Genomic DNA, 27,485 nt, shown 5'->3' on the forward strand with positions numbered 1-27,485 from the left:
ATTTCTGAAAAAATATCAAGGCTATGAACAGAAGAAAAAAGTCTTACAACTTGACAGGATTGAAACTTATCATAGAAAGTCTTCAAAACTCAATACAGTAGACTATTCAGAGATACTAAGTTAGAGTGTCATGAGATGGGGTTCAAAATCTGCACTTTTATCCTCCTTTAATAAAGGAAACCAGAGCTCCCTGGAGAAATGATTGATTCCATGGCTGGGACATGAAAAATATTAAATGAGCATAAAATATCCTGTGATGCAAGATGGAAAGTGTTCAAAAGGAAAAAAAAAAGTGCATGTCCAAAAGAACATAGGTGCCATCTTAAAAGAGCTCCCAATGGCCAAAGTTGGAATAATCTGAGCAAAAAATTAATAATGATAACACCGGAATGCAGCCCATAGATAAAAATAAATATCTATTAGTCCATATTGATACAAAGAATTGAATAAATTGGAGAGAAGAAATAGCTTTTCACTAAAATAAATATCTATTAGTCCATATTGATACAAAGAATTGAATAAATTGGAGAGAAGAAATAGCTTTTCACTACAAAAGAATTCACATTAACAAATGTAAAAGAAATGAGAGAAAGGAAACAATGATTAGGAAAATACCACAGAAATTGCTATTGCAAGCAAGAACCATCATTGGAAAACAGAGAGGATAACAGTAATTCTAAAATGCAGAAACTGGGAAGACATCACTTTAACCAAGTCAAAATTAACAGCAACAGCCGTAAGACAAATCAACATCATGTATTCTCTGATACCATGCCCTAAGAAAGGTACGGTATCACTTCTGGAGTATTCTTGCCAAAAAGGCATAACCTCACTCCAATGTTTTCATTAGAAAACATCAGACACACCCAAACTGAGGAATATTCTACAAAATAACTGGCAGCTACCTTTTTTTTTTTTTTTAATGTTTAGGTCTTTTTTTTCTTTTTTTTTAGAGACAGCATGCAAGTGGGGAAGAGGGGGAGGGAGGGAAAGAGAAAGAGAGAGACAGAGAGAGAGAGAATCCCAAACAGACTCAATGCTTAGTATGGAGCCCTACGAGGGGTTTGATCCCATGAACCACGAGATTATGACCTAAGTCAGAAATCAAGAGTCAGATGCCTAACCAACTGAGTCACCCAGGTGCCCCTGGCATTTACTCTTAAAAGCATCAAGGTCATGGAAGACAAGAAAATACTGAGGAGCTATCACAGATAGGAAGGACTGACACATGACAACTAAATGCAATATGAGATCCTGGACCAGACAGACCCTGGAACTGAAAAGAACAGTGGTGGGTAAAGTGACAAATTCAAGCCAAGGTCTACAGAGTAGTTACTAGTATTGTACCAATGTTAATTTTCTGGTTTTATCAATTTTATTATGGTTCTATGTTAACATTAAGGGAAGTTGAGCAAAGGATAGAGATTACAATTTTTGCAAATTTCCTGTAAGTCTAAGTTATCTCAGACTTTATTTAAAAAAAATTTTTTTTAATGTTCGTTTATTTTTGAGAAAGAGACAGAGCACAAGCAGGAGAGGATCAGAGGAAGAGAGAAACATAGTATCTGAAGCAGGCTACCAGCTCTGAGCTGTCAGCACAAAGCCCAACATGGGACTCAAACTCATGAAATGTGAGATCATGACCTGAGCCAAAGTCAGATGTTTAACCAACTGAGGCACCCAGGTGCCCCTCAAAATAAAACTTTAAAAGAACCCTGAAAATACAAACAATTTAAAAACCACTTATACTATGTACAAATTTAGTACTTTTAACAAACTACTTTAGGTTTCTTAAGCACACTCACATCTGAAAACTACTAATGTAGAAAAAAACTCCAACCAAGGTAGGCATGTTTAAGAAATGTAGTCTTGATGTCAAATTAAATACTAGAATGGCAAACTGATCTGGCCCCATACAAAAGTTCTTATATTCTCAACTATTAATAAATGAAAAGACATTTTACTTACCTTTATATCACTACCTGGTGTGGCACTAAGAGCCAAGATTCTAAAATGATCTGTGTATTTGACTAGTTCTCTCACAACCTTAAAAAAAAAATTTTTTTTAATTTCATCTATCCAATACAAAAATATCAGTGATTCTGTTAAACAAGCTATTAATATTGTTCCAATGTTCTATTATCATTATTCCTTATTCAGAGTATTGATGGGCTAAGGGATGGAACTATCATTAGTCACATTACCTGAAAAGCAATTAATTCAAGTTCATACTCTACACCAATCAAAAACACTTTAGGGATTCTTATATACATAAAGCTACAATGTCAAGGCCTAATTAGAGGCAAATCGAAATAATGAGAGCTAATTCAAGGGCAAATGAAAGAAGGAGAGTCTACTCTCTGTGGTCTGGGCCACAGTTTAGCTTTACAGCTATATCCGTATACACACTTACCAGATTAAGATAAGTCATAACATAAAAATGGAAAAAAAAAATACCAGTATGAATTTAGATTTGAAATGGAAAAAAAAAAAAAAATGTTTTAGGAAAAGACTTTAAAAACCCACCTCTCCTTTTAAATTCTAACACATTTTCTCAGTGGCACCAAAGCATCATTCTAGACTTTGCAGTATGATTTCAACCCACCCCTTCTGGTATGATTAATATTGGATATTTCACCAGATTCCCATATACCCCTTTACATGTGGTCCTTATATAGGCAAAAGGACCCCTAAGTAAACTCAACTGCAGGAACAGCTCTCAGTACCCCAGATTTCCACATTAGATATAGGAAACAGTTAAACCAGATTATCTAAAAACTGCTCTTATTTCAACCTATGTCAAGGATGAATTCAATGAGATACTGAATTTGGACTAATCTCAAAAAACATTATTTTTTTTAATATAATAGAGAATACACAAAGATAAAATATCATACTTAATGTAGAATTGTTCTAAAAACTGATGCAAGACAAAATGTCCCTAATACACTATTCTTATGAAAGCGGGATTCTCAAGCATTTTGTAGAAGAGGAAATGATGCTGTGTTTGTAACCCAGGAAGCTACATTCTTCATGGACTTGGTGTGCCTGTTGGACTATATAATATTCAATACAGCGTAAACACTAAGGGGTATTTGGATATTAATGAAGTCAGTGTATGTCTCTTTGTACTCAATAAAAGCATCAATATTGTAATTAAAAAAATTAACAATGCTAGAAATTTTTTGCAAATAAAATAAATGAGTTAAAGTTGCTGACTATTAGTAAATCTACAAAGTAAATTCACAGGCTTAAAATTAAAATTTTTAAATGCCCCTCTCAAGCAGAAACATTAACACATTGGATATTAACTTGGAAAGATATTAATAATATATATATATATACACACACAGATATACATATGTGTATATATATATACACACACAGATATATATATGTGTGTGTGTGTATATATATATATATATATATATCCATTTCCTTCTTAAAATCAACTCTAAGAAAGAGAACTATTCTCTTCAGAAGATAACAAAGAGATATAATACAATAACACATAAAGTCCCCAAGGAAACTACAAATGCACAAACTGGCAGTAAAATTCATCTCTTTGCACTAAATAAAATCAATTTTCACTTGTATTCTTACTCTATACCTTCTCCCTGATATCACCAGCTTATAGTTTTAACTACCTACCACCTATATGCTGGTAATTTCCAAATCTGTATCTCCAGCTCAGAACTCCCCACTGAGATTGAAACTTGTCTCCCACTGCCCACTGGGCCTTGATAGCTAGATTCCTCACAGACACTTCAAACTCAACAATCTAAACTGCACTCATCTTTCCACAGTACTCAAATCTTCTGTGTCTCCAGAACTGTCCATCTCGACTAGAAGCACAATCTTCCAAGTCAGACACTTGGGAGTCATCCTAAATTGCTCCTCTCTCTCATCGTACACTCTACTTTTAGTCTTCTCTCTTCTAATCTCTTTTAAATCTTAAGTATCACCCCAGTAAACACTTTTCAAGGAGTCTCCACTACCTACATCCCCAGTGTCCTACAAACAACATTCAAACTGCTAAGCATAAAATACAAATGCCTTCATGACCTGGACTTCAAGTACCTCTCCAGCCATATCCCACCTCTTCACCTCTGTAATTCATATTCATGTGCCTTAAACAGAAGGCACTGTGTTAGGTATGTCCCATACATTATGTCAATCATTCTTGGTAACAACTCTTGACAGTTAAGTATGATTTCTACCTAGCTGCCAAGGAATGATACTGCATATCCACTACCAATCTTTGGATTATTATCTTACTTCCAAAACTCACCCATAACCTTATTTTGGATCACTGCCTCAATCAGGACTAGGCTTTCATCATCTACACCTGACACTAATGGTCTTGTCAAGAATTTAAAAAAAAAAAAAAAAAAAGACAGCACAGACACTGATTTGAATGAAGCAGTTCCTATCATCATCTATTCGGAAATAAGAGGCTGTTTCATAATGATAATACATCAATAACTTCCATCAACAAGTATTCACCAAAATACTCGTTAACAATATATTCACAGTACAAAATACTTTTAAATAAAATATTACCTGGCAATAAGCATAGTTTCCAAGAGCTTTATGAGCTTCATCAATAACTAGACACTTTATTTCAGCAGCCGGACAAGCTCCTCTAGAAAGATCATTTACCATGACTTGAGGTGTAAGAAAAAGGACTCTCTTACTGCGCCATATTTCCTTCCTGGTTAAAGCTTGAGTAGATCCTGTAAACAAAAGTGACATCCTACATTCTAAACACCAAGGCTATTATCTTTAAAATATTTATAAACAATCTGGCCTAATTTCAGAATGCAGCCCTGCTTGGTAATCTGCCTTCAGACAAGAACAATTTAACAAGTCATGGAAATGTTACGTTTTAAACTCTGCTGTGACCCAAACGTCAACTCTGGCTAAAAACAACAAAACTAGCCTGTCTTTAGAGAATTCCTACCAAAATGGCATAATAGCTGCAGAGAAGTACCTTCTTCAAATGGGAAATCTTTCTGGGGAAGAAAGTCAGGAAACCTCATGTTCACTTACTAATGGGGTATACACACACAATCGCTTCAAAATGCTCAAACTACGGGGAGTCTCTGAAAATTGAATAAATCAGCCCTTTTCGTTAGGGCCAGACTTGCTACAAGTAGATAATGCCTTAAGGGAGAAGATGTAAAATACGGATATTGTGATCTGGGGCCTATTCCACATGGGTCAGGAATTCCTTTACTTCCATTTCCACCAGAATGCGTGCTCTTAATTTCAAATTAGCCCATTCTTTCTAAAATACCTGTCATTTCGGCCATGTGGGACTGCGGGATACCCATCACTCGGTAGCAAGCCTCTATCTGCTGTGTCACCAAAGGTTTCGTGGGGGCCATGAAGACCACCTTGCCAGAAGGAAACCAGCGGTAGAAATTGTACATGACCACGGCGGCAATAAAGGTCTTTCCCAATCCAGTCGGCAGACACACCAGCGTGTTGCAAAACAGAGAGGTCCGGGCAATGTGCAGCTGGTAGTCCCGCACTGGGCAATTAGTTGGGTAAATCCACAGGGCGCCCGCTGAGGTGCAGAAACCGCCATTCTCTAGACTCAGCTGCCGCTCTGCCTCGTACACTGCAACCAGCAGCAATACATCATCGTCCGACTCCGGCGGAACCTCGGCAACCTCTACCGCTGGAGGACAACGTGCCCTGGAGATGCCAGGGCTCTGAGGCCGCTCAGGTCCAGAGTTGCAAGCCGGAGCCCCTGCGGATCGAGAAAAACTTGAGCCCCACGTCTGGAAAAGCGTTCTTTGCCGTCCGCTCATTAGGCCGACAACCACCAAACGCTTCTCTCGGACACTAGCCGTTGCAGCAGCTCAACCGCCATTCGGCTCCACATCGGTTACCTTCGCACACGACAGTGGAACGTGAAGGCGGGACTGCAGCCGGTTCATCTAGTTGAAAATACCGCCACTGAGTTTGCGTTGGAAATATAATTGGCTGGCTTCCCGGAAACTCTCGCGGCCTCCCGGAGACGCATGCGCATTGTTAAGGAGTTAGTCTAAATGTGGTCCGTGGTTAATTTCTTTACAGACTCTAAATCTAAGTTCCGTTCCCAAGGACTGTGTGTGTCCGGGCCTCATCGCTAAAGTGATGCTGCTTAAAAAGATAAAAATAAATAACCTTGAGATACTAGGAACAACAGATACCATATTTTTGTGAATTTAACGTTTTTGAGCGTCTAACATTCCTTATTGGCTATGTTTTTAAATCAGAAGATGAGGTGAAAAGGATTTAGGTAGAATTAAATATCTAGTCTTATTTCTTTATCCAAACTGAGAAAAAAAAATGTCTCTTTTTCACAGTATTTGGAGAGGCAACCCGTTATGTTAATAGTTTTATTGTTAAGAGTGAATGGTTTGGTCCTGTATTCATCGGGAAATCCAAAAGAAAAAAGTTAGGTTTTCCTGATACTCCACCATTACATCTTCATAAATGATACAGAGCAGTAAGCATCAGTGTGGTATTATCTATTCTAGCAATAGCTTTCTACCTCAGACGTGGATATGATTCCCGACTTCTCCACTCTAAACCTTGGCAACTTGGAGTAATCTCTCTAAATTTGTTTCCTCGTGTATTGAGAAAAAGTACATTCACCTGAGGTTGTTTTGAACATTGATAACGTCACCCTCATCAGCAAGCAGTATCCTGTGTGTAGCTTCTTTACACCGTTTTATTTGCTCAAGTTTCTTGAACTTGCTTTTAGACAAACTTTCTCGTGTGTTTTTATTTCTTGGGCAGGGAAAGTGAAAAGTTGTATTTTAGTTTAATTTGTGTGAGTTTTAAAAGGGAGATGGTGGGGCATATGTTGTTCTGATGGACAAGCCAATTCAGGTGTGAATTTTTAGGTTAAAACTAGATAGAATGAAATTAGATTCTGACTGCTGTTGTTTTCTTGAACCAGGTAATATACAGGCCTTACAGGCATAGAAGCCCTTCGGTAATACACAAATGGGGTAATGGCTAGTAAATAAAAATCACTACCAACTTTGGTCACCTCACAATGGTTCCAATTAAGAGCAGATGACAGTTTTAGGTCATCCGCATAGTCCGCCACAAGGACCCCATCAACTGGTTTATTCCCGGACTCAACAAAGAAGCCCTCAAAGCACAGCCTTGACATCACTCAAGGACCGGCCCCAATCCCGACCGGTAGCGCCGTGACCCCGCCTCCCCGAGCTCTAGGCGGAGCCCACGCCACGCCCCAGGGGCGGGGCGATGCTGAAGCAAGGCGGGCTGGCTCAGTAAAGCAGAGGCAGCGGGGGAAGATGGCGGCGCCTGTTCCACAGCGGGCCTGGACCGTGGAGCAGCTGCGCAGCGAGCAGCTCCCCAAGAAGGACATTATCAAGTTTCTACAGGACCACGGTTCAGATTCGGTACCAGAGGCGGCGGGGCGGCCGGGCTGGTGCTGCTGAGGGACGCCTCACCCCCCCGGAGATGCCCGTACATTCCGTATTCCTCCGTGCCCCCGCCCTCGTCCTCCCGCGGCCTGTGGCCTGGAAGGCCGGAGAGGCCTCGCGTGCGCCGCGGAGCCATGCTCCCGCCTTCCCGGGCTGCCTCGTTTGGGCGGAGGGAATGGCTGTATTTCTTGGGGCAGGCAGGCAGGCAGCAATTGCATAATTAGAACCTCCTTGGGCGCGTTGAGTGAGGGTGGAAACCATGAAAAAAAGAAAACAAAAACAAACAGGAGATACTGGGGTTTGGGACCAGTGCCTGAGGACTGGGGACCTGGATGAGACCCTTACAGGGGAGTAGGCCATTAGGGAAATGAGAAGGATTGTGAATATTTTTGTGGGAACGGTATGTGCAATTTGCTTTTCTCATCAGTTACTAAATACTGAACGCTAGTGCGTGTAATTTTTAAAAATCTGTAGATTGCGGGTTAACTTTTTAAAATTTCTACTCTTCACATGACCTTTTCACCCTTTATACTTAGGGGAGTTACATGCGCATGTAGGGTAGTGTCTCCCATTGTTATAAACAAACTTAAGAAATGTATTCGGCATTCTTTATACTGTACGCGCTGCATTTTTCAATATAGTCTCCATCTTAACTGTGGTCATAAGTGTTTGTTTTTTTGCTTTTTGGGTTGTTTTTTTTGTCAGACTTTTCCCTTTGGAAATTAGGACCATGCCTCTCTTAAACTGCTGAACCACTGTATAATTTGTGCTCGCTGCATCCCCCCACTTACGGGAAATAGAAGCAGCAGTATGATTTCTCTACAATTTTTAATTTAAGTTCTAAACTTGGATTTAAAAAAAAATTTTTTGGCTTCTGTGAGGATTGTGCTTTATTTTCATTTTGAAGTGTCTTGAAGAGGAGGAGATATAGTTACTCTCTAGCTTCCGGTTCCATACACCCATAATAAGTATCCTGACATCAGCAAATATTTATACATCGATAGCAAGAACTATGCTTAGCGTTTGGGGATACAGGATAAAAAGAAAGACCATGCCATTCTAGTGGAATTATTTTCTCTTAAGTCAGTTCATATTTCAGTTGGAACAATAGAATAAACTAGGCATATCATTTGTTAATATTTAATGCCTCAGTACTGTACTTCATCAAATTGTTACAGAACAAATCATCCCAATGTGGAATCTAACCTCAAACTGGCCCACATGGGACAATTTCAAGAGACTGGAATTATCAGAGTATTTTTTAATGCATTAACCTTTTGAGTGCATATTCTCCAGTATTCATTCACATACTTAAACCTATATTTGACAGTCACTGTTCTATTGATCATAGGATATCAAGGAGATGTTTATATTTTGGATTTCTTTTTGGAATCTTGCTAAAGAAATCACAAGAGTGCTAAAGCAACTTATTACTTCCATTTAATCAAAATAGCCTTTCCCCAGCCACCTTTATAATTTAGAACATTTCTCTAAGAGGGGAAGAGGAAAAAGCAGAGGAGAAAAAAATACAATAGTGATAGTATTAGAAAAGCTGCCTTATCAAAAGAAGATGCCAGAAGAACTTTGAGAAAGTAACAAAAATGATGATTCAAGGGCCAGAAGGCAGAAAAGGAAGCAAAATAAAATAAGGAAAACAAAGACATGATTTTGAGATGAAGTTACAATTTGATGACTCAGTATTCAATAGTAGTATTTTGGTGTCCATCTGCCAATTTAGTCTTTTATTTGAGATAAATGGAATTATATTACTTTGAATTATTAAGTACATTATGTTATCAGTCCCAATAGCTAATACTGAGTTCTGACCATGTGACAGGCTGTACATAAAAGGCATTAAGTGGATTGTTGCATTTGTCCTTAGAACAACCTTCTGACATAGATGCTGTTACTAATCTTCCACTCTGATACAGAAACGGAGTCTTTAGGAAAACTTACTCCCTCGTCTAAGATCAGATAGCTAGGATTTTAACCCAGATGATCTGACTCCTCAGCCCATATACTTAACCACCGTATATCCAGCATTAGCTAATAATGCTTCCCGGTCTGCTAAGAATGGGTTACAGATTTGTCAAGACAGCTATGCCCAATGGTTTGAGGCTCCCAGGGCCATGGCCTACCGGTAGCAGCATTGTCCAGTCACCAGAGTGTACTTGCTGTATAAATGTTCTGTGAGTTCCATAATGGGAAGGAAAAGGGTTAGTATGCAACAGTGTGATCTTCTACATATTACAGTTCCACTCCTGTCAATTTTTATAAGTAATATTTTTAATCTTCCATAAATCTTTTTGTTATGAAGTAGGGTATAAATATGTTTATTTCATTTCTTCTGTCATTAGTAGTTCTATTGAAGGCATAATTGCTAACATAAAAGGGAATTTTCTAACATTTAGACCCTTATTACATGAGGGAGATTATTCTAACCAGCTTTTTTTTTTTTTGTAGTTTCTTGCAGAACATAAGTTATTAGGAAACATTAAAAATGTGGCTAAGACAGCTAACAAGGACCATTTGGTTACAGCCTATAACCATCTTTTTGAAAGTAAGGTGAGTATTGTTACATTTTATTACTAAAATATTATTTTAAATATTTTATTTGCAAAAAGAAGGTTTAAACTTATTCCCAAAATATGTTTTTAAGCTTTTCCACCTGCAGTTTTTCTTAACTCTAGTCATAAGTGGACTAGCTGTCAAATCTAGCAAAGCTCATCTGTAGTATGGGAGGATGTTTTGATATTTTAAAAGGAACCAAATTCTTAAAAATAATTCCCTATAGTTTAAGACAAATAAGCACACTGAAAAGTTAAAATCCAAAGTAAGTTCTATTTCCAGATTAAGCCAATGAATTTAAAATCTCAGACTGAGGCTGAGCCTTTAGAAAAACAAATTTTAAATTCTCCAGGGGCGCCTGGGTGGCTCAGTTGGTTAAGTGTCCGACTTCGGCTTAGGTCACGATCTCACGGCCCGGGAGTTCGAGCCCCGCGTCGGGCTCTGGGCTGATGATGGCCCAGAGCCTGGAGCCTGCTTCCGATTCTGTGTCTCCCTCTCTCTCTCTGACCCTCCCCCGTTCATGCTCTGTCTCTGTCTCAAAAATAAATAAACGTTAAAAATAAATAAATAAATAAATAAATTCTCCAGTATTTGTTCATTCTGAAATGACAAAGCAAAGAGTCATTATTAAGGAGTTTTGTGAATGGTATTCATATATGAGTCTGAGTTGCCTTTTCTAAAGATTTCATTTCAGAATTTTTCTTGTAAAATACTTTGAGGGTCATATTTGTTGATTAAAATGAAGATTTTTCCTAGGCAGTTTCCATTTATTTACATTGAATAATGTAGCCTACATTCATGGTGCAGATGTTCATTCAATTGAAATGTTGAAAATCTAGATGTCCCTTCTAGCTTTTAACCTGTCCTGAATATGGTGAACATTTTCCTTACAGCGTTTCAAGGGTACTGAAAGTATAAGTAAAGTGTCCGAGCAGGTGAAAAATGTGAAGCTTAATGAAGATAAACCCAAAGAAACCAAGTCTGAAGAGACTCTGGATGAGGTTTGTGTAGAATATTATTTTATTTCTAATGTGAATTTGATAAAAGTATTTGCTTACAGCACTGATTTCTCCTAGTAAGGAGTGGTGGAGTATGGGCACTTTTCAGTGAACCAAACACTGATTTGGAGTGTGTTCTCTCCCTTAGGTGTACTAAATCATAAAAAACACCTAAGAACCAGTACTTTACAGTATAAGGTTTCCTGTAAAACCTCTAGCTTTGTATTTTATATTTCCTCTATGTCTGACCAGAACTTCTGAGCTTCCAAAGCCATTTTAAGGTCCTGATTGTATAGCCAAGTTGGACTGAGTGAAAGATACTTCACTGTGACTATTTTTAGCTTTTTCTAATGTACACGCTATCCTTGGCAATAGATATAGTCCAGGCTTGGCTGCAGGGTATGGAGTCATCTGTCTCATCTTTCCCAACATAGATTTTTACATTTTGGTACAAGTGTTTGAAGAGCCATATTAAACCATTTCTGCAAATGGACAGCCTCAGTAGAGCCAAGGTCAGCACTTAGAACAGCCACAGTAGAGCTGAATAATTACAATCGTAACACTTCTGATAATACCTTGCTTAACTAAGCTCACTCATTCCTAGCACTTAGTATCAGTGATAATAATCCAATAGTAATAATAATATTCCTCAGGTCTTATAAAGAAGTGTTACCTAATGATGAAGGTGTATAGCATTTGGATATTTGTGGACAGAGTATAAGTTCAGATACAGAATTACAGAAGTTTATACAACTAAAGCTAGTTAATTTACATGGTATTTTCCTGTTGATTGAAAAGCACAAATTAATATTTATGGATATGTATTCACACTAAAGCAGTTTTGAGGTTTATCACATCCAATATGATTTGACAAATTTTTTTTTTAATTTTTTTTTTTACATTTATTTATTTTTGAGACAGAGACAGAGCATGAACGGGGGAGGGTCAGAGAGAGAGGGAGACACAGAATCTGAAACAGGCTCCAGGCTCTGAGCACAGAGCCCGATGCGGGGCTTGAACTCACGGACTGCGAGATCATGACCTGAGCCGAAGTCGGACGCCCAACCGACTGAGCCACCCAGGCGCCCCATGATTTGACAAATATTGTACTAGGCAAACACTGAGCAGCTACTAAAGTAAATAAAGGTATAATAATTACTAAAAGGATTACAAAAGCAATTAGCAAAATAGTTTGCCTTCCAGAAAATTAGAATGAAGGAGGGATAAGGCAGCAGTTAGTATATCATTAAGAGCTTAAAGAAAAGAGAGTTAGAAATGAAAGGTTGTAAGGGCTGGAGACACTCCAAAGAGATCTTGTGAGGATCCTAAACCATATCCCTTTTTTAAAGACCTCTTTTCATTTTATTTAACTGGCAGGCCTGAACCCAGTTATGTACTCTGACTGTCTTTCTAGCACCTGGATTCCATAGCTAATACTCGGCTGATTCCTGCTGTCTACTTTCTGTGTGCTTTGGAGCTGCAGAGTGAACACTGTGAAGAAAAATAATCATAAGCTGTTTATTGGGTTTGGCATAAATTCATGCTTCATATCAGCCAAGCATGATTTCTAATTTCACTGTTACTCAGCAACTTTTATATTATCTCTTGCTGCATTCCCCATCACATTGCCCACATAAACTACTGGACACTTCTCCCACAAGTTCTCAGTCCTCATACTCCTTCACCATTGTATCATTTTTTACCAAAATGTTAACATAGTTGTAACCATTTTCTTCTTCGTACCTTAGAATTAAAGATTCCTGAATCTTTAATGTTTTCCTTCTCATGTCTCCCTCAGGACTAATGCTCTCAAACATCTTTTCAAACCTTTTAAATCTTTCAAAATCTTTTTTTCAAATCTTCATTCCTTTTTGATTTTCAGGCATTCCAAGTCCTTAGACCTGAAGTATTGGAAAAATCATTGATCTGCCTTCATTCTCTTTCTTCCTCCATTTAGCCCCAAATATTTATTCTAGTAAAATGCGTAAGTTTTACTTAAGTAAAATAGTATTTTGCAAACCATACCCTGCTCAAAAGTCTTCAGTAATTCTGTACTGTCTAGAACTGTGCTGTTCCGATACAGCAGTCCCTAGCCTTATGTGGCTACTGAGCACTTTGTGGCAACTCCAAATTAAAATGTGCTTTCAGTGTAAAATACGCACTCTGTTTCAGAAGCTTGGTATGTTTTTTTTTACAAAAGAATTTATAATCTATCTTTTATATTGATTAAATACTGACATGTTATTTTGAGTGTGTTGGTTTTATGTGGCAGCCAGACAACGTAAAATCGTATTTGTGGTCCTCATTGTATTTCTGTTGGACAGCATTATTGGCATTCAAAGTTTTCCAGTGTCTGCCCAGTTCCATATTTACTACTTCGGTAGAAACGTTCTTCTTTAACCACAAATGTCTGCTCATTGCCTATTAAACTGCCCTTTCCCATTCTCATACTTTTATTTCTTATTTAATGTTTCTTTCTCTTTAACTCCCTGTCAATTCAATGTCACTTTTAAGAACCAGGTCATGGGCTCATCACTTCCTCTGAAGTTTTCACCATCCCAGACTTTATACTTAACTGCATAAATTCCTGTAGCACATGGTATCTATATTATTTGTCTCTACCTTATTTATTTTAATGTAAAGAACCGTGTCTAATAGCTCTTACTGGACTTTAAATAAATCAGTCCTCGTCAATATATTTTCTTTTATGTGTTTAATGTTAAAGTTTTCAAGTAGGAATGAATATTGAATGGGAGAAAATACAAGATGGTGCAGGAATTCAGGCTCAGCAGTCAGAAATGACTAAAAATACTTCAGCTAAAAATTGAGATTCATCCTGTACAGTTCCTCTGCATCTAATCATCACCAAATTCTGTTGATTTTGCAGTACATGTATCTCAAAACTATATCTGGTGTAGATCCAGACTACTATACTAACCTCTTCCTAACAGGTCTCCCCACTTCCACTTTGATTTCATATTCATCCCTTACTAGGTCACAGTGATCTGTTGGGTTGCCTGGGTATCTCACAGTTGGTAGAGTGTTGGACTCTTGATTTTGGCTCAGGTCATGATCCCAGGTTCATGGGATTGGGCCCTATGCAAGGAGCCTGCTTGGGATCCTCTGTCGCCCTCTGCGCTTCTCGCTTGCGCGCGCTCTCTCTCTCCCTCTCTAAAATTAAAAAAAAAAAAAAAAAAACCTGATTCTATAACTTCTGTGTTTAAAATTCTTAATTGGCTGTTCAGTGACCTGAAGATTTAAAACAAAAGTTTCTTAACTTATGCTACCTATCTTTCCATCCTCATCTCATCCCATTGTCTCCTTCATTACTCCCTTGCAGACTATACTATTTTCATGCTGTTCCCTGCTGTGAAAATGCTCTTCTCTGTTATAAACTTCGCATCTTAGCACCCTGTGCTTCCTCTTTAGGTCTCATAACCCATGTAATTATACACATGACTGTATTCTCATCTAGAGTGAGGGTCAGGACCCTGTCTGCACCCTATGTATCTCCAATTTCTAACACATAGAAAATGTTCAAATATTTCTTGAAAGGATAATAGTAATAATTATGTAACATACTTTCACGTTTAGAGGCTATGATGCTATCCAGTTAACTGAAATCGTTAATGTTTACTCTCAAAATTCTGAACTAAAGAAATTGCTGCAAAGCTAAGAAATTTTCTTAAATCCAGGTCCATTCAAGCATATAACTCATGTATAGCCTTGGGACTGATCTGACCTCTCACCATAAACCAATCAGGTTCTTGCAGTGAAACGCAAAATCAGATCAAATAACTAGAACAGCATTTCTTAAAGTGTGTTATATAGGTTCCAGAAGGTCCAGGTTGTTTTCTAGTGTCATCAAAACCTGTGCTTTCTGTCTCCTTGAAGATTCACAGTGCATGTTAGCTGATGACAGTTCTGAGAAATCATGCAGAATAGAGGCATATTTAACTTTGTTTAACATAGTGTTTCCAAAACAATTATGGTAGACCCCTTTTTTTCTAACAGTGGTAGCAATACTAAGCAATGAGTGGTCTGTAAAAGACACTTTGTGAAACACAGAAATGGATGCCATCCGTGAAACACAGAAATGGATGCCATCCGTGAGCAGACTGGCACCTTCACCATGAAGTCTGAGCCATAATCACCAATTTAATGGTTTTTTTGCATTATCCTAGTTCACATAAGTATTTGACGTTAGTAATTATAAGGCAATAACAAAGCCCCGGCACAAATAATTCTTGCTCCTTTACTGACCATACTTACCATCCATTTACATTTCATTTATCAGTAATAAAAACTGGCTTTTCTCACATGTTTGGAATCACTGCTGATTAGGTTAAGCCTTTAACTTTTAAAGAAGACCCAGATAATCCTGTTTTATTCTAGCATAATATCCCTATTGTAATTTTTTTTAATGTTTTATTAATTTTTGAGAGAGCACAAGTAGGGGAAGGAGGAGAGGGGACAGAGGATCCTAAGCAGGCTCTTTGTAGACAGCAGTGAGCCTGATGCAGGGCTCACACTCATGAACTGTGAGTTCATGAACTGAGTTGAAGTCAGACACTCAACTGACTGAGCCACCCAGGTACCCCATGTTATGGTAATTTCTATAGATAATTCTATTCATTGTGTGAATTTATTTTCAAGTTCAGAAACCAATAGGGCATTACTGTATTCATTCTAATTGGATATAATAAAATATTCAGTAATGTTCGTTATTGGTAACAACTCAAATCTTTTTTAAAAAAAGTCACAGTGTTTTATTTAATGCCTTATGATTTTATAGGAATTAAATAGTAATGATATTTCTGACCTTGGAAAATAACAGGATTTATTTTGTGATTTGTTAATTAACAGAATTTTGTCAAAAGAACATTGGTTTCCAGAGAGGCTGGAAGTTATTTGAAATTAGAGAGAGGCTATCTACTAACATTGTCATCACAGACTTGCAATGAGTTGGTGGGTTTTTTTTTTAACTCAGAGGTGAACCAGAAGGAAAATAGTTTGTTGCCAAATGTTTGAAACTCTGTGACCAGACTTGGGTCTCAGTTGGCAGTATTAGAATTCTCTTGGTCATCCTTCTAAAAAAGAAGAATATGAGTTAATAACTGTGTGTTATTTCTGTTTTTAGGGTCCACCAAAATATGTAAAATCTGTTCTTAAAAAAGGAGATAAAACCAACTTTCCCAAAAAGGGAGATGTTGTTCACTGCTGGTATACAGGAACACTACAGGATGGGACTGTTTTTGATACTAATATTCAAACGAGTAAGTCTAAATGTAATCTTACCTTTTTAGCTATAAGGCATTGCAAAATATTTGTGTGGTACATGAGCAGTTGGCTGTACCTTTCTCTTGGCTGTCAATTTTTCCAGAAGTCTTTGCACCTGTGATTTACTTGGAAGAGGTCTTCAATTCACTATTGGCTGGGTGAATAAATATCTCTTGGTAATTGGGAAGCAAAATATAGGGAAGCTTAGTCTAAACTTGGTTAATGTCCCAAAGTGAGGCTTTCATATTTCAATGTAAAAGGGAGAATAGTGTGCTGTTTTAGTGGTGTAAATATAGGTCCCTCTCCTCTACCTTTTAGACCATAACTTATGTAAAGATAGAATTTTCTTGAGTTTTCTGAATTTTTATTTTCTTTTCAAATGCATAGTAAGTTCTAAAATCAATTTAAAGACTTAAGTCAACTGTTTTTCCAATGAAACTTAATTTCATCATGCATTATAAGGAAAATTTGTTTTACAGGCTCAAAGAAGAAGAAAAACGCCAAGCCTTTAAGTTTTAAGGTTGGAATAGGCAAAGTTATCAGAGGAGTAAGTAAAAAATGGCAATGGGGGCGCCTGGGTGGCGCAGTCGGTTAAGCGGCCGACTTCAGCCAGGTCACGATCTCGCGGTCCGTGAGTTCGAGCCCCGCGTCAGGCTCTGGGCTGATGGCTCGGAGCCTGGAGCCTGTTTCCGATTCTGTGTCTCCCTCTCTCGCTGCCCCTCCCCCGTTCATGCTCTGTCTCTCTCTGTCCCAAAAATAAATAAATAAACGTTGAAAAAAAAAAAAATTTAAAAAAAAAAATGGCAATGAATCAACAGATGTTCTGGCACATGCTACTTGTGGTATGGTGCCATAAAGAATTAGGATTGGCGGGGCACCTGGGTGGCGCAGTCGGTTGGGCATCCGACTTCGGCCAGGTCACGATCTCGCGGTCCGGGAGTTCGAGCCCCGCGTCGGGCTCTGGGCTGATGGCTCAGAGCCTGGAGCCTGTTTCCGATTCTGTGTCTCCCTCTCTCTCTGCCCCTCCCCCCTTCATGCTCTGTCTCTCTCTGTCCCAAAAATAAATAAAAAAACGTTGAAAAAAAAAATTAAAAAAAAAAAACAATTAGGATTGGGGCTATGATAAAAAAAATCTTTGGAGTCTAACAAATCAAGTGCTATCATTGCTAACTGATCTGGCACAATTTTTCTGGGTCTCAGTTATGGACAGTACAACCTTCCTCAAGGTTGCTAAACAAATAAGCTTAACTGCAGCACATAATATATGGTAGAGACTCATGTTATTAAATGCCTGCCCCTTTTAATATTTTTTTTCTTCGTAAAGTAATTCTTTGTCAGAAAGTTTGGCTTTCTAAATTTATCTTTAAGATTCTTGTAGGGGCGCCTGGGTGGCTCAGTTGGTTAAGCATCCAGCTTCAGCTCAGGTCATGATTTCTTGGTTCGTGAGTTCGAACCCCACGTCGGGTTCTGTCCTGAAAGCTGTGAGCCTGGAGCCTGCTTCGGATTCTGTCTCCCTCTCTCTGCCCCTGCCCTGCTTGCGCTCTCAAAAATGAATAAACGTTAAAAAAAAAAATTTTTTTTAAGATTCTTGCAAAATGTTACATAGTTGTGCTACTTATACATGGTAGAGAAAGGTAAAATACCTGTTTCACTGAATTACTTATAGAAGAAAGAGTTTGTTCTGAGTTTTTTCACCTTGCACAATCGAGGTTCAAACACCAGAAAATCTTTCAAACCTAAGGATCCCTTTTTTACCCACCCCTTCTTGTGAGAGGTAACAGAAGGAGACTTTGAGAAAAGGGGAAGATAGGTTTGAGCTGCAGTGACCACTGCAGTGTACCAAAGGTAATGGATAGTAGCACTGATTATCAGCTTCATTGAAGCTGTCATTCTAGGGCCCATTTATTATTAAATGGTCTTTATTCACAACATCAAACGTTGTAACTGACATACCTATTCACATGCATTTATGAGAATCCTCAATGTTATTCTTTGTACTGTGATAAGCCCTAAAATACAACTCAATCGTATCCAGAGCCTAAAATAGCATATAAAACATCTTCAAACTAAAGGTTTAGTTGAAAATAACCTTAACTGCCACCTGATTGTACCTAGTTGATACTAACTATATACCAAACTGATCAATTTTTCTATTCCTGTGACTGATTTGCTTGTGTATTTCTTCTAGTGAACCATATTCTTAGTTGCCATTATGTAACAGATCTCTATCCCTTAAGCTTTATGTGACTGAAATTTCAACAGAGTATATGATATTAGTCATATCTTTGCATCCTGTTGATTTAACTGTTTTTGGTAACTGACTTTAAGACCCAAGGTGCCTGGCTGCCTTGGCTGGTAAAGCATGCAACTCTTTATCTTGGAGTTATGAAGATCTCTACCCCCACATTGGAGGTAGAGTTAAAATTAATACATCTTTTTTTTTTTTTTTTTTTTTTTTTGCAATGAGGAAATAAAGGACCAAGATTCACCCAAGGACATTACCTTAGAATATAATGAAATTCAGTAGTGGAATGCTTTTTGGTATATACTGTTTTCTAGATTTACATGTAGTTTTTGCAAATTATCATTAGTATTTATTTCATGTTCTTGCCTTTAGTGGGATGAAGCACTCTTGACCATGAGTAAAGGAGAAAAGGCTCGACTAGAGATTGAACCAGAATGGGCTTATGGAAAGAAAGGACAGCCTGATGCCAAGTATCCTTTTCTCCTTTGTGAGTAAAAACAAACAAAAACATGAAGACCACCTGAAGGTATAAAAGACACTATCTAGGTTAATTTCCAGATCAGGAATCATGTCCAGACCAGTATTCCTAATACTTAGATGCTTCTGTGTAGACACCTCCAATAGAGACAGGAGTTAACATGTCTTAGTAGTACAAAGTATCCAAACCTGAGCTAGAATAGAATTTACATTTTTGTCCTCTTGAAATCAGTTCTTGATTTTTAAGAGCTAAATTGTGAGGTTTACGTTTTCATCTTTGAAAGGCAGTTGTTACTATTTGAAGGATTTACTTAAAGGAGTTAAGATGTCCAGTACAAACAACTATAGCAAATTATAGGATAGAAGTATGGCTCATGGTAATTTTATGCTGCAGTATAATTTCAGGCATTTAAATGAGTACTCAAAGCTTAGAAATGGAACATATGTTGGGGATTACTGGTTGTGAAATTTAAGGGGACCATGGGTCCACCATAGTGTAAGCATCTGTGATTACTACTAATGACAGTACTTTTCTGATAGGCCCAGTTTGTGAAAATTAAAAAAATAAATAAATAAAAAATAAACATGGCTCCTGACCATTGTGATCAGAACAATCCAATAACTGAGAAGTTGTTTTTTCTTTTGTTGGTTCCATTCCCATTGTACTAGTTGGATTAGTTAAAGTAACTTTTAAAAAACTTGGAAGTTCTCTCCACTTTTATCAGTTAAAATTATTTAGGAATATAGCCCTCTTCTAAGCCTATCAAAATTAGATGGCCCAACGACAGCTGCCTCTCTCTCGTGGGAAGCATCTCAAAACCAATCAGATAAAAATAACACTTTTCTGAACTTGGCATCTTAAAAAATCACAGCAAATATAAGGCACTACCTCATACGAAATTTGATTTAACATAACCTATACACCCAGCTAGATTGAAATCACGTCCTTGTTTTTGTTTTGTTTTTTTTTAAAGCACTGAGTAACCATCTTCATTAGGTGGTGGCTAATTTGGGAGTACTGGTGAGGCATCCAGGTAAGGAAGATCCTAGTCCAAACTCAACTTGTCTTGTCAGCCTATACTAGTAGGTTATGATCACCATTCACAAAGATACTTTGGGGAACCACTAGGCTAGTATGTGTTAGCCTCTCAGTCATTCATAAAGCCCTTCTCTTTGAGGTTAATACCAAATATCCATTAGATATAATGCTAATTTTAGACTGAGGATATTGGGAGTGAAGGAAGAAGCAATTTTTATCAAGTTTACCTTGACTTCTGCAACAGAATTCCACCAAATGCAAAACTCATTTTTGAAGTGGAATTAGTGGATATTGACTGAAATAGCAATGCTTCAGATATAAAGACATCAGCAACAATAAAACATGGCCTTGAAGAAATTTATGTAACTAATTAGAGCTGGTTACTATTGTAACGGAAGAGTCAACTGGAAAATTCAAGAATGCAGATACTGTTTACCCGATCCGCAACTTTTAATATATGTAATCCATTATAATTCCCTAAAGTTTGAAATATTTTACTACAGCTGTGTAAAATATTGGTTAAAGAGAACTGACTTTCCTTTTACCTCATGTTGTAAACTGAAAGGCTCAATAAAATGTATTCGGTGTCTTGATTTATTTGTTGTTAATAGATAATTGTTCTGATTAGGTTAACCAGGACTAACATTTAATCAAAACAGGGAGTTATAGTAAAACTGTCCAGACAGCTTTTCCAGAGGCACACTCCTCTTTAAATAAATATTCCTGTATAGTGAGAAGACAAGCAGAGAAACAGAGGGAGCAAAAAGCTATAAATGGTGTGATTTTAGCTAAATTCAAGAAAAGTATACTTCAAAACCAATGGTCCACTAATAATGATAAAGTTAATATTGTTAGGTGAACCTGCCCCCAAATAAACTCATAACAATTAGTTAAGGAGTCTTAAGTTTTATTACAAAAATGAAGATGATCAGTTTGATCAAAATGAAAGCTTGCTCACAAGTTTTACATGAATATTCTAAATACAAAGTCTCCTGAAACAACATACTTTTGATATGATTTTCATTTTTTAAAAGGGATGCAAACACTCCATTTTTTCATTTATAATCTCTATCCCAAGACATAGTATTTAATAGTGTATCTTTTCTGCAGTTAAATCCAAATTCACAAGGATAATTGAAACAGACAAAACCTTGTCATTAAAGGTTAAAAATCCATTTTTTTTTTTTACAGAGGAGGTAAATCCTTAATAACCAGCCCTTATATATTTTCAGTATCTTGAACTACACTGACATGATTTCCAGTCAGTTTTTTTCCTACCCCTTAAGGCTACAAAGGATTTCTGTTGCAAATCCATTGCAAAAGAATTCTAGACCACTTAATGCAAAAAATCAAAAAAATAGTTCTCCAATAAAAAGTAAATTTTATAAATGGTAGGAAATAGTATCTGTGGTAAGCTACTAAGTGACATTTTCCCCTATTACTAAACAAATCATGTTACACAGAAAACAGGAAGACAAGTTATCAAATACAACAAGCTTATGCTATGTTTACATCCCTCATTAAAAAAAAATAATTTCATACTTTTAATACATTCCATCTGATATATTTTCCCATCAGGTTGGAGGGGGAGGGTAATACTGTCCATAATTCCACGGATTCTGATAATTGTACTGAAAGGAAAAAGCACATGTTAGCATGCTAAAACTGGCTCGGTTCCATTTATGAAAGTATAATTAATGCATATACATTTAAGAAACCAGGCATGTATTCAGTGCTAAAATTCCAAGACTTAACCACAAAAGACAATTTATTATACAGTCTGTAATAGAAGTAGTTGTTACAAAAAAAAAAAGACTATCCTAATTTATTTTTAATTTTATTATTAAATTATTCTAATTATTAAATAAAAAACTTAAATTATTTTTATTTTCATTTTTGAATAACATCTACAAGCAAAAAATTCAATTAGGTGAACTCACTTGATACCAGGCACTATAATTATATGCCGCTTGATTTGCCTGTAAATCACCATCAATCATCTGTGTAGATGATGAAGTTGTGTCTTCTGTGTGAGCTTTCTTTTCCTCTGGTTCTTCTGACCTAAATACAAGGGAAAAAACTTTAAATTCCCACAGGTAAGTACTTTTAAAACAAATGTATGCATGTTTACATTTGTACCTGTGTACGTTTGTTTTAGTAAAGTTCTCAACTACTCAAGTTTTGTACAGTTTTTTTCAAATCATGAATGTAAAGTATCTAAATTACCACAACTTGAAGGCAACATTTAAAAGTACGTATCTTTAGGGGCGCTGAGCGTCCGACTTCAACTCAGGTCATGATTTACAGTTCAGTTTGTGTGTTTGAACCCTGGGTTCAGCTCTGTGCTAACAGAGCAGAGCCTGGAGCCTGCTTCAGATTCTGTGTTTCCCTCCTTCTCTGCCCCTCCCCTACTCACGCACGCTCTCCCCCCCCCCCCCACCCGCCCCCTAAACAATAAACATTAAAAAAAATTTTTTTAATATTTATCTTTAAAGGCATTTTAGCAATGAAATGTCTTTTTTTTTAAGCATCATGAATCATTCTGAGCAAGAAGTTACATACCCATTTTCTGCTTTCCTTTTTAAAGAATCCTGTTCTTTTAGGAGTGTTTGATGTTCATCATAAGCATTCAGAAGCCTGAGAGGGAAGGAAAAATAACATCCTATGGAATATACAAAAGCCAAACTGTTAAAGTTTCAAAGTTTGGACTTACTTTCACTTGGTAACAAAAATATGTTGCAATGAACATAATTATTTTTTTTTTTTTAATGAACCTGCAAGCAAACCTCCTCCCAGCCACCTTTTCCAATTTATTTCCTCTTGGGAAACCACTGCTCTACACTTTCCTTCTCAGTCCATGTGATTCAAATGGGGCTTCAGGGATTCAGAACTGGCCAACCACAGCACTATATACCCCTGACCAATAATTGGTTTAGAGTGAACATTTGACCCAAACCAAGACGTTTAATAACTCCCAGGATTTTTGAGCTACTAGAAAAGTGCCTGTTCTCACTACTACAGTTGACTGAGCTGATGGGATATTGGTCAAGAACTACCTTTTATTATCATTTCTAACACACGGGGAGAGCCTGCCTAAGAAGTTATTGTACAACTGAGACAGTGGCCTTGAGGATGTGTTTTTGTCCAGTGCAAAGAAGTCCTGAATGTTCTGTAATTTCTACATTTTTGAAATCTAACCATGCTTATTAAAGACACTTGACACCAGTTAGGATCAAGTGTATTTAAACTTTGACCATGTGATAAACTGAATTAGAACTAATATAAAAGTACAATATAATTTTTATCACTGATGAAGATTTTTTTTTAATAAAAAAATTCCGACATAATACGCGTATTAAGTCTCACCTGGAACTCAGAACTTCAAAAACAATGTCACTTGAAGCCAAACTGACAGAAAAATCCTAAAGATTCTGTTTTCCTTTTACCATTTTCTGAAATATTTTTTTTAAAAACAAAGATGGCCTTATTTTTTAAAGTAATCATTAACCCTAACACAGATAGTTAATATTTCTGTAGAAATGACCTTGATAATTTACATGCATATACAACATCCCTGAGCAATCTGCATATATACACATCCAATGATAACAACAAATAACTCTGGCCCCAAAATGTTCAAGAGGCTATAAATTGTTAATCCCAGTGCTCTGGTTGTTCCTCAACACCAAGCACTTTAAATGGACTAATTTCCTTAAGGCTTAAGGAATCCACTTATGGATTAGGTGGTAAGAGACTCAATCTATACATGAGAAAATCTGAAAAGTGAGGAATACACAAATAGTAAGTGACACAGCTAGGATTTAAGCATATATTTAGCTGAATTAAACATCAATTCATGAGTACTAAGGGGGGGGGCACTTGTGGTGGCCACTGGGTGTTGTATGTAAGTGATGAATCACTGAATTCAACTCCTGAAACCAATACTGCACTGTATGTTGGCTAACTAAAATTAAAAAGAAATAAAAAATCAGTTCTTACCAATACATACTACCTAAATTCCTAAATTTCTAATTTCTAAGCTCATCTATTTTTCAGTCAAACCCTTTTTAAATTTCAACTACAACAATCTTAGACCTGATATCCAGACCCTCTATAATTTTATTTGCAAGGACCTGTTATCTTTGTGTTAAGCCTCAGATTTGTCCACATATTACTGCCAATTTCAAATATGTCATTTAATCCCAGTCAAAATTCTTAATAGCTTCCTACTGTCAATCATGGCACTGCGTGTGCTCTGAACCAAGCACAGCACAATCAACATCACACCTTCTACTTCAAAAATCCTCCCATCAAGCAGATGTTACTTTCACATGAACTTTAACTTTCTTCCACAATTTTATTCTTTCCTTACCAGAATCCCATAGTACCCAAATGAAGCCCCATCTCCTCTGTGAAGGATGACAAATCCATTCTGATCCATAGAAAGCACAGCCTTCTTAACAGTTCTGTGCCACCTCATATACTTACCTATTTCCTCTGATTAAACCATCCAACTAGACTAGAAGCTAGAATTACATATCCCATTTCTTTTGTGCACTTTCTTCAGTGCAAAACAAACAGAAGACACTAAATATACAGCACAGGTGGTTAGCAGCATAGACTTTGAAGCAAGTTCTAATCCCAGTTGCACAATGTAATAATAGCTAACTGACCTTGGAAAAACTTCCTAATCTCTTTAAGCCTCTCTTCATCTATTAAAAGAACAACAGTAGCAACAAAAAAATAAGAACAGTACCTACAACCTCATTAGACTGTTAGGTATTTTACAGTAGACAATTCATGGAAAACATTTACTATGATGTAAAGCACATATATACAACTGTATTAAAATTTAACTTCTGTTAAATGTTTTTTAATTTTACTCAACCACCAAAAACGTATACACACATACATAAACAGAGACAAATAATCCTCATTTTATCAACAACTGTTTCAATAGAAATCACTCTAAATTAGGGTAATTAGAGAAGGGACATGCCTTATAAGAACTGTGATAGTTCCCTACTACAATCAGTTAAGAATGGAACAGCAGCAATGCTCTAATCAATACTTCTGCTCTTCTATTTTGTAAATATAAGTTGCAAACTTGTCCTTTTCCCAAATCCCCTAGAGTAAACCCTTCCACCACCCTCAACTTTCAGCTTTTTACAATGCATGAAATAAGGCCACTAGGCATCATCTGTGCAACCATACTGTTTCCTCCAATCAGAGATAAAATGGCATCCCTATTCTAGATTAACCACATCCACCTTTTGTGGTGTATATACTGTTTCTGTGTTTCAAGGTTCAATCCTTGACCCATTTACTTTTTCAAAGGATTTGCTGTTTCTTGCCTTCTCATTGTTTACATTACAATGCCAAAATTTTGAAAACAATTTGAAGGAAAGACAAACCATATATCCTGTTACACATACACATTTGCAAAACTGAATTTACCCCCATATATGAGGAAAAAGAAATATGTTAACTTCTACTAATCATTAAACTCATACAAAATTATTAATGCTCATTTATTATTCAAATAATATATAATTAAGATCTTACTTATTAACATCTGAACCAAAATCTTCAAGAAACTCCACTTTTCTCTGAGAAAATGTAATTCTCATTTTAATAGGTAATGAACCATGTATAGCTTTGTCAAAACAATTTAGGATATTTTCTTCATTTTGTTTGAGGTCACCACTATATTCCATTTCAAGTAAATTGAGGTATAACTTTGTATTCTCCTGTGTAAAAAGCAGTATCAATTAATAATATTTCTAAAATGTTTTGATTAGAACACAGATATTTAAAATGTCTTAATTTTTATGCCTAAATTTGAAAAATATTGAAAGCCATTAAAATGTAACTCAAGTTAAATATTTTCAGCATACACATAACAGGTGAAAAAACTAATTAGCATACTGATAAGTAATGACATCATCCTGGTATTAAAACTATTAAAATTATTAAATGCCAATAAGTTAAGACCCTGTATCTTATCTTAGGTTTACTGTGGCTTGACCTACCATGACAAATATAAAACATTAAAAAATGGTTTCCACAGTTCCACAGATCTGTCATTAGCTTAAAATCTAAAAAGTAGGAAATTTCCTATACACTGCCTTTTGCCAACCGATATGTAAAACGAAATACTTTAAAAAAGAATCTGTTACAGTTGCTAAAACATAGACATCTGCCATGTTTTTGTTTATAAAGTACTCTCGCAGGTCCTCTACTTAAAACTATCAGTAAATTTGTTGTGAAATTTCTAAATGTGAGGGAAATACAAAGTGTCACAATGTCTGCAACACTTTTTAACCCAATAATCTTAATTTTCTCAACCTTTTAATACATAATAATTTAAACAATTGTTAAAGATGGCAACATCAGTTTAGAGGGACTGTTGTCTTCATTTAGTAATAAAATATATTACATACAGACCAAATCTTTCATCATAGTTGCCAAAATGGGAAAGAAAAAAAACAAAAATGACCATTTATTTTTTTTTTATGGAAGATATTCTAAAATACAAATACATACTTTGTCTCTTTCGATTGCTTCCAAAAGCACCTTTCTTGATTTTGGAAGGTTTTTTTGTATTTTGAAAAGATGTCGGGCTAGTTTGATAGCATAAAACGATGATTCATTATTTGATTTAGCATTCTTAATGGCATCCTGAAGCAAATGTTCAGCTTCTTCCATATTTCCATGCCGTCGTTCTAAACTTACTCTTCTCAATCGAACCATTGCCAATCCTAGAACACATTCTTCAAATGTTCTCAAGATATTCCTGGCTTCATTAATATTACCTAGAAATGTTAATTAAATGTTTATGCTTTGATTTAAACTTCTGAAATATCCTTTATGCCAGGTATTGGCAAATAACAGTCCACAGGCTAAATCTAGCCCTCTGCCTGGTTGTTTTTTTTAATTGAAAATAACCGTGCTCATTTGTTTATCTATGGTCTACAGATGCTTTTGGGTGGGCTACAATGGCAGGGTTGTCAGGAAAGAGACCATATGGCCTTCAAAGCCTAAAATATTCACTATCTGGCCTTTAATAGAAAAAAAGTTTACCCCCTGAAGGAAGAAAAGCAAAAACAAAAAACAAGACTGACCTCTGCTCTATACCATCCCTCAAGACTCAATTCCTAGAACTTTATCTTGAAGTTAACTTAAAATCCCAAAAATATCAACTGAATTTCCTCATTCTTACCCTGCTGTTCCTCAAAAGCTGCCCAAAGCATATGCACCATGGGTTTCTTTGGAAGATGAATAGTGCAAGCTCTGCTGAAGACATGCCTCACTCCTTCAATGCTATGGTTTTCCATGTACTTGGCATACTACATACAGAAACAGAGGAAATACTGAATAATTTACAGTTGAACAAGCCATTAAATATGTGACAGAACGATAAA

At 36.6% G+C, this 27,485-nt stretch overlaps 3 protein-coding genes and 1 non-coding gene across 11 annotated transcripts in view; 1 reads left to right on the plus strand and 3 right to left on the minus strand.

The window, feature by feature from the left end:
* Window positions 1–6,244, minus strand: part of FANCM (FA complementation group M) — a 65,398-nt gene extending 59,154 nt beyond the window's left edge. For both annotated transcript variants that reach the window (XM_086709830.1, XM_086709828.1), the window contains exons 1-3: window positions 5,300–6,244; window positions 4,564–4,736; window positions 1,969–2,046 (exon numbers count right to left, since the gene is read on the minus strand). In XM_086709830.1, the coding sequence (XP_086565956.1) occupies window positions 1,969–2,046; window positions 4,564–4,736; window positions 5,300–5,819 (771 nt within the window). In that variant the 5' untranslated portion in view covers window positions 5,820–6,244. The remainder of the gene's footprint in view (window positions 1–1,968; window positions 2,047–4,563; window positions 4,737–5,299) is intronic.
* A 1,028-nt stretch (window positions 6,245–7,272) lies between these two features.
* Window positions 7,273–20,654, plus strand: FKBP3 (FKBP prolyl isomerase 3). Of its 3 annotated transcripts, none has more exons than XM_025918983.2 (7): window positions 7,273–7,430; window positions 9,918–10,019; window positions 10,916–11,023; window positions 16,161–16,296; window positions 16,780–16,847; window positions 18,918–19,015; window positions 20,306–20,654. In XM_025918983.2, the coding sequence occupies exons 1-7, from the start codon at window positions 7,323–7,325 to the stop codon at window positions 20,358–20,360; spliced, it is 675 nt and encodes a 224-aa protein (XP_025774768.1). In that variant the 5' UTR covers window positions 7,273–7,322; the 3' UTR covers window positions 20,361–20,654. The 3 variants fall into 3 exon arrangements, with proteins under 3 accessions (XP_025774768.1, XP_086565969.1, XP_086565968.1); XM_086709842.1 differs by lacking the exon at window positions 7,273–7,430 and adding an exon at window positions 7,604–7,854; XM_086709843.1 differs by lacking the exons at window positions 18,918–19,015; window positions 20,306–20,654 and adding an exon at window positions 17,117–17,352 and having other exon boundaries at window positions 16,780–16,874.
* A 297-nt stretch (window positions 20,655–20,951) lies between these two features.
* Window positions 20,952–27,485, minus strand: part of PRPF39 (pre-mRNA processing factor 39) — a 39,082-nt gene continuing 32,548 nt past the window's right edge. For all 5 annotated transcript variants that reach the window (XM_025919079.2, XM_086709839.1, XM_086709837.1 and 2 more), the window contains 6 exons: window positions 27,284–27,410; window positions 26,608–26,876; window positions 25,627–25,811; window positions 22,624–22,698; window positions 22,002–22,122; window positions 20,952–21,692 (listed from right to left, as the gene is read on the minus strand). In XM_025919079.2, coding sequence (XP_025774864.1) covers window positions 21,636–21,692; window positions 22,002–22,122; window positions 22,624–22,698; window positions 25,627–25,811; window positions 26,608–26,876; window positions 27,284–27,410 — 834 coding nt within the window. In that variant the 3' untranslated portion in view covers window positions 20,952–21,635. The remainder of the gene's footprint in view (window positions 21,693–22,001; window positions 22,123–22,623; window positions 22,699–25,626; window positions 25,812–26,607; window positions 26,877–27,283; window positions 27,411–27,485) is intronic.
* LOC112856739 (small nucleolar RNA SNORD127) lies at window positions 26,446–26,531 on the minus strand. Its single transcript, XR_003223280.1, has one exon. It is a non-coding gene; the product is annotated as a small nucleolar RNA SNORD127 (small nucleolar RNA).

The sequence above is a fragment of the Puma concolor genome, chromosome B3, assembly GCF_028749965.1.
Source record: "Puma concolor isolate L17-30 chromosome B3, mPumCon1.1.hap2, whole genome shotgun sequence".
NCBI lineage: Eukaryota > Metazoa > Chordata > Mammalia > Carnivora > Felidae > Puma > Puma concolor.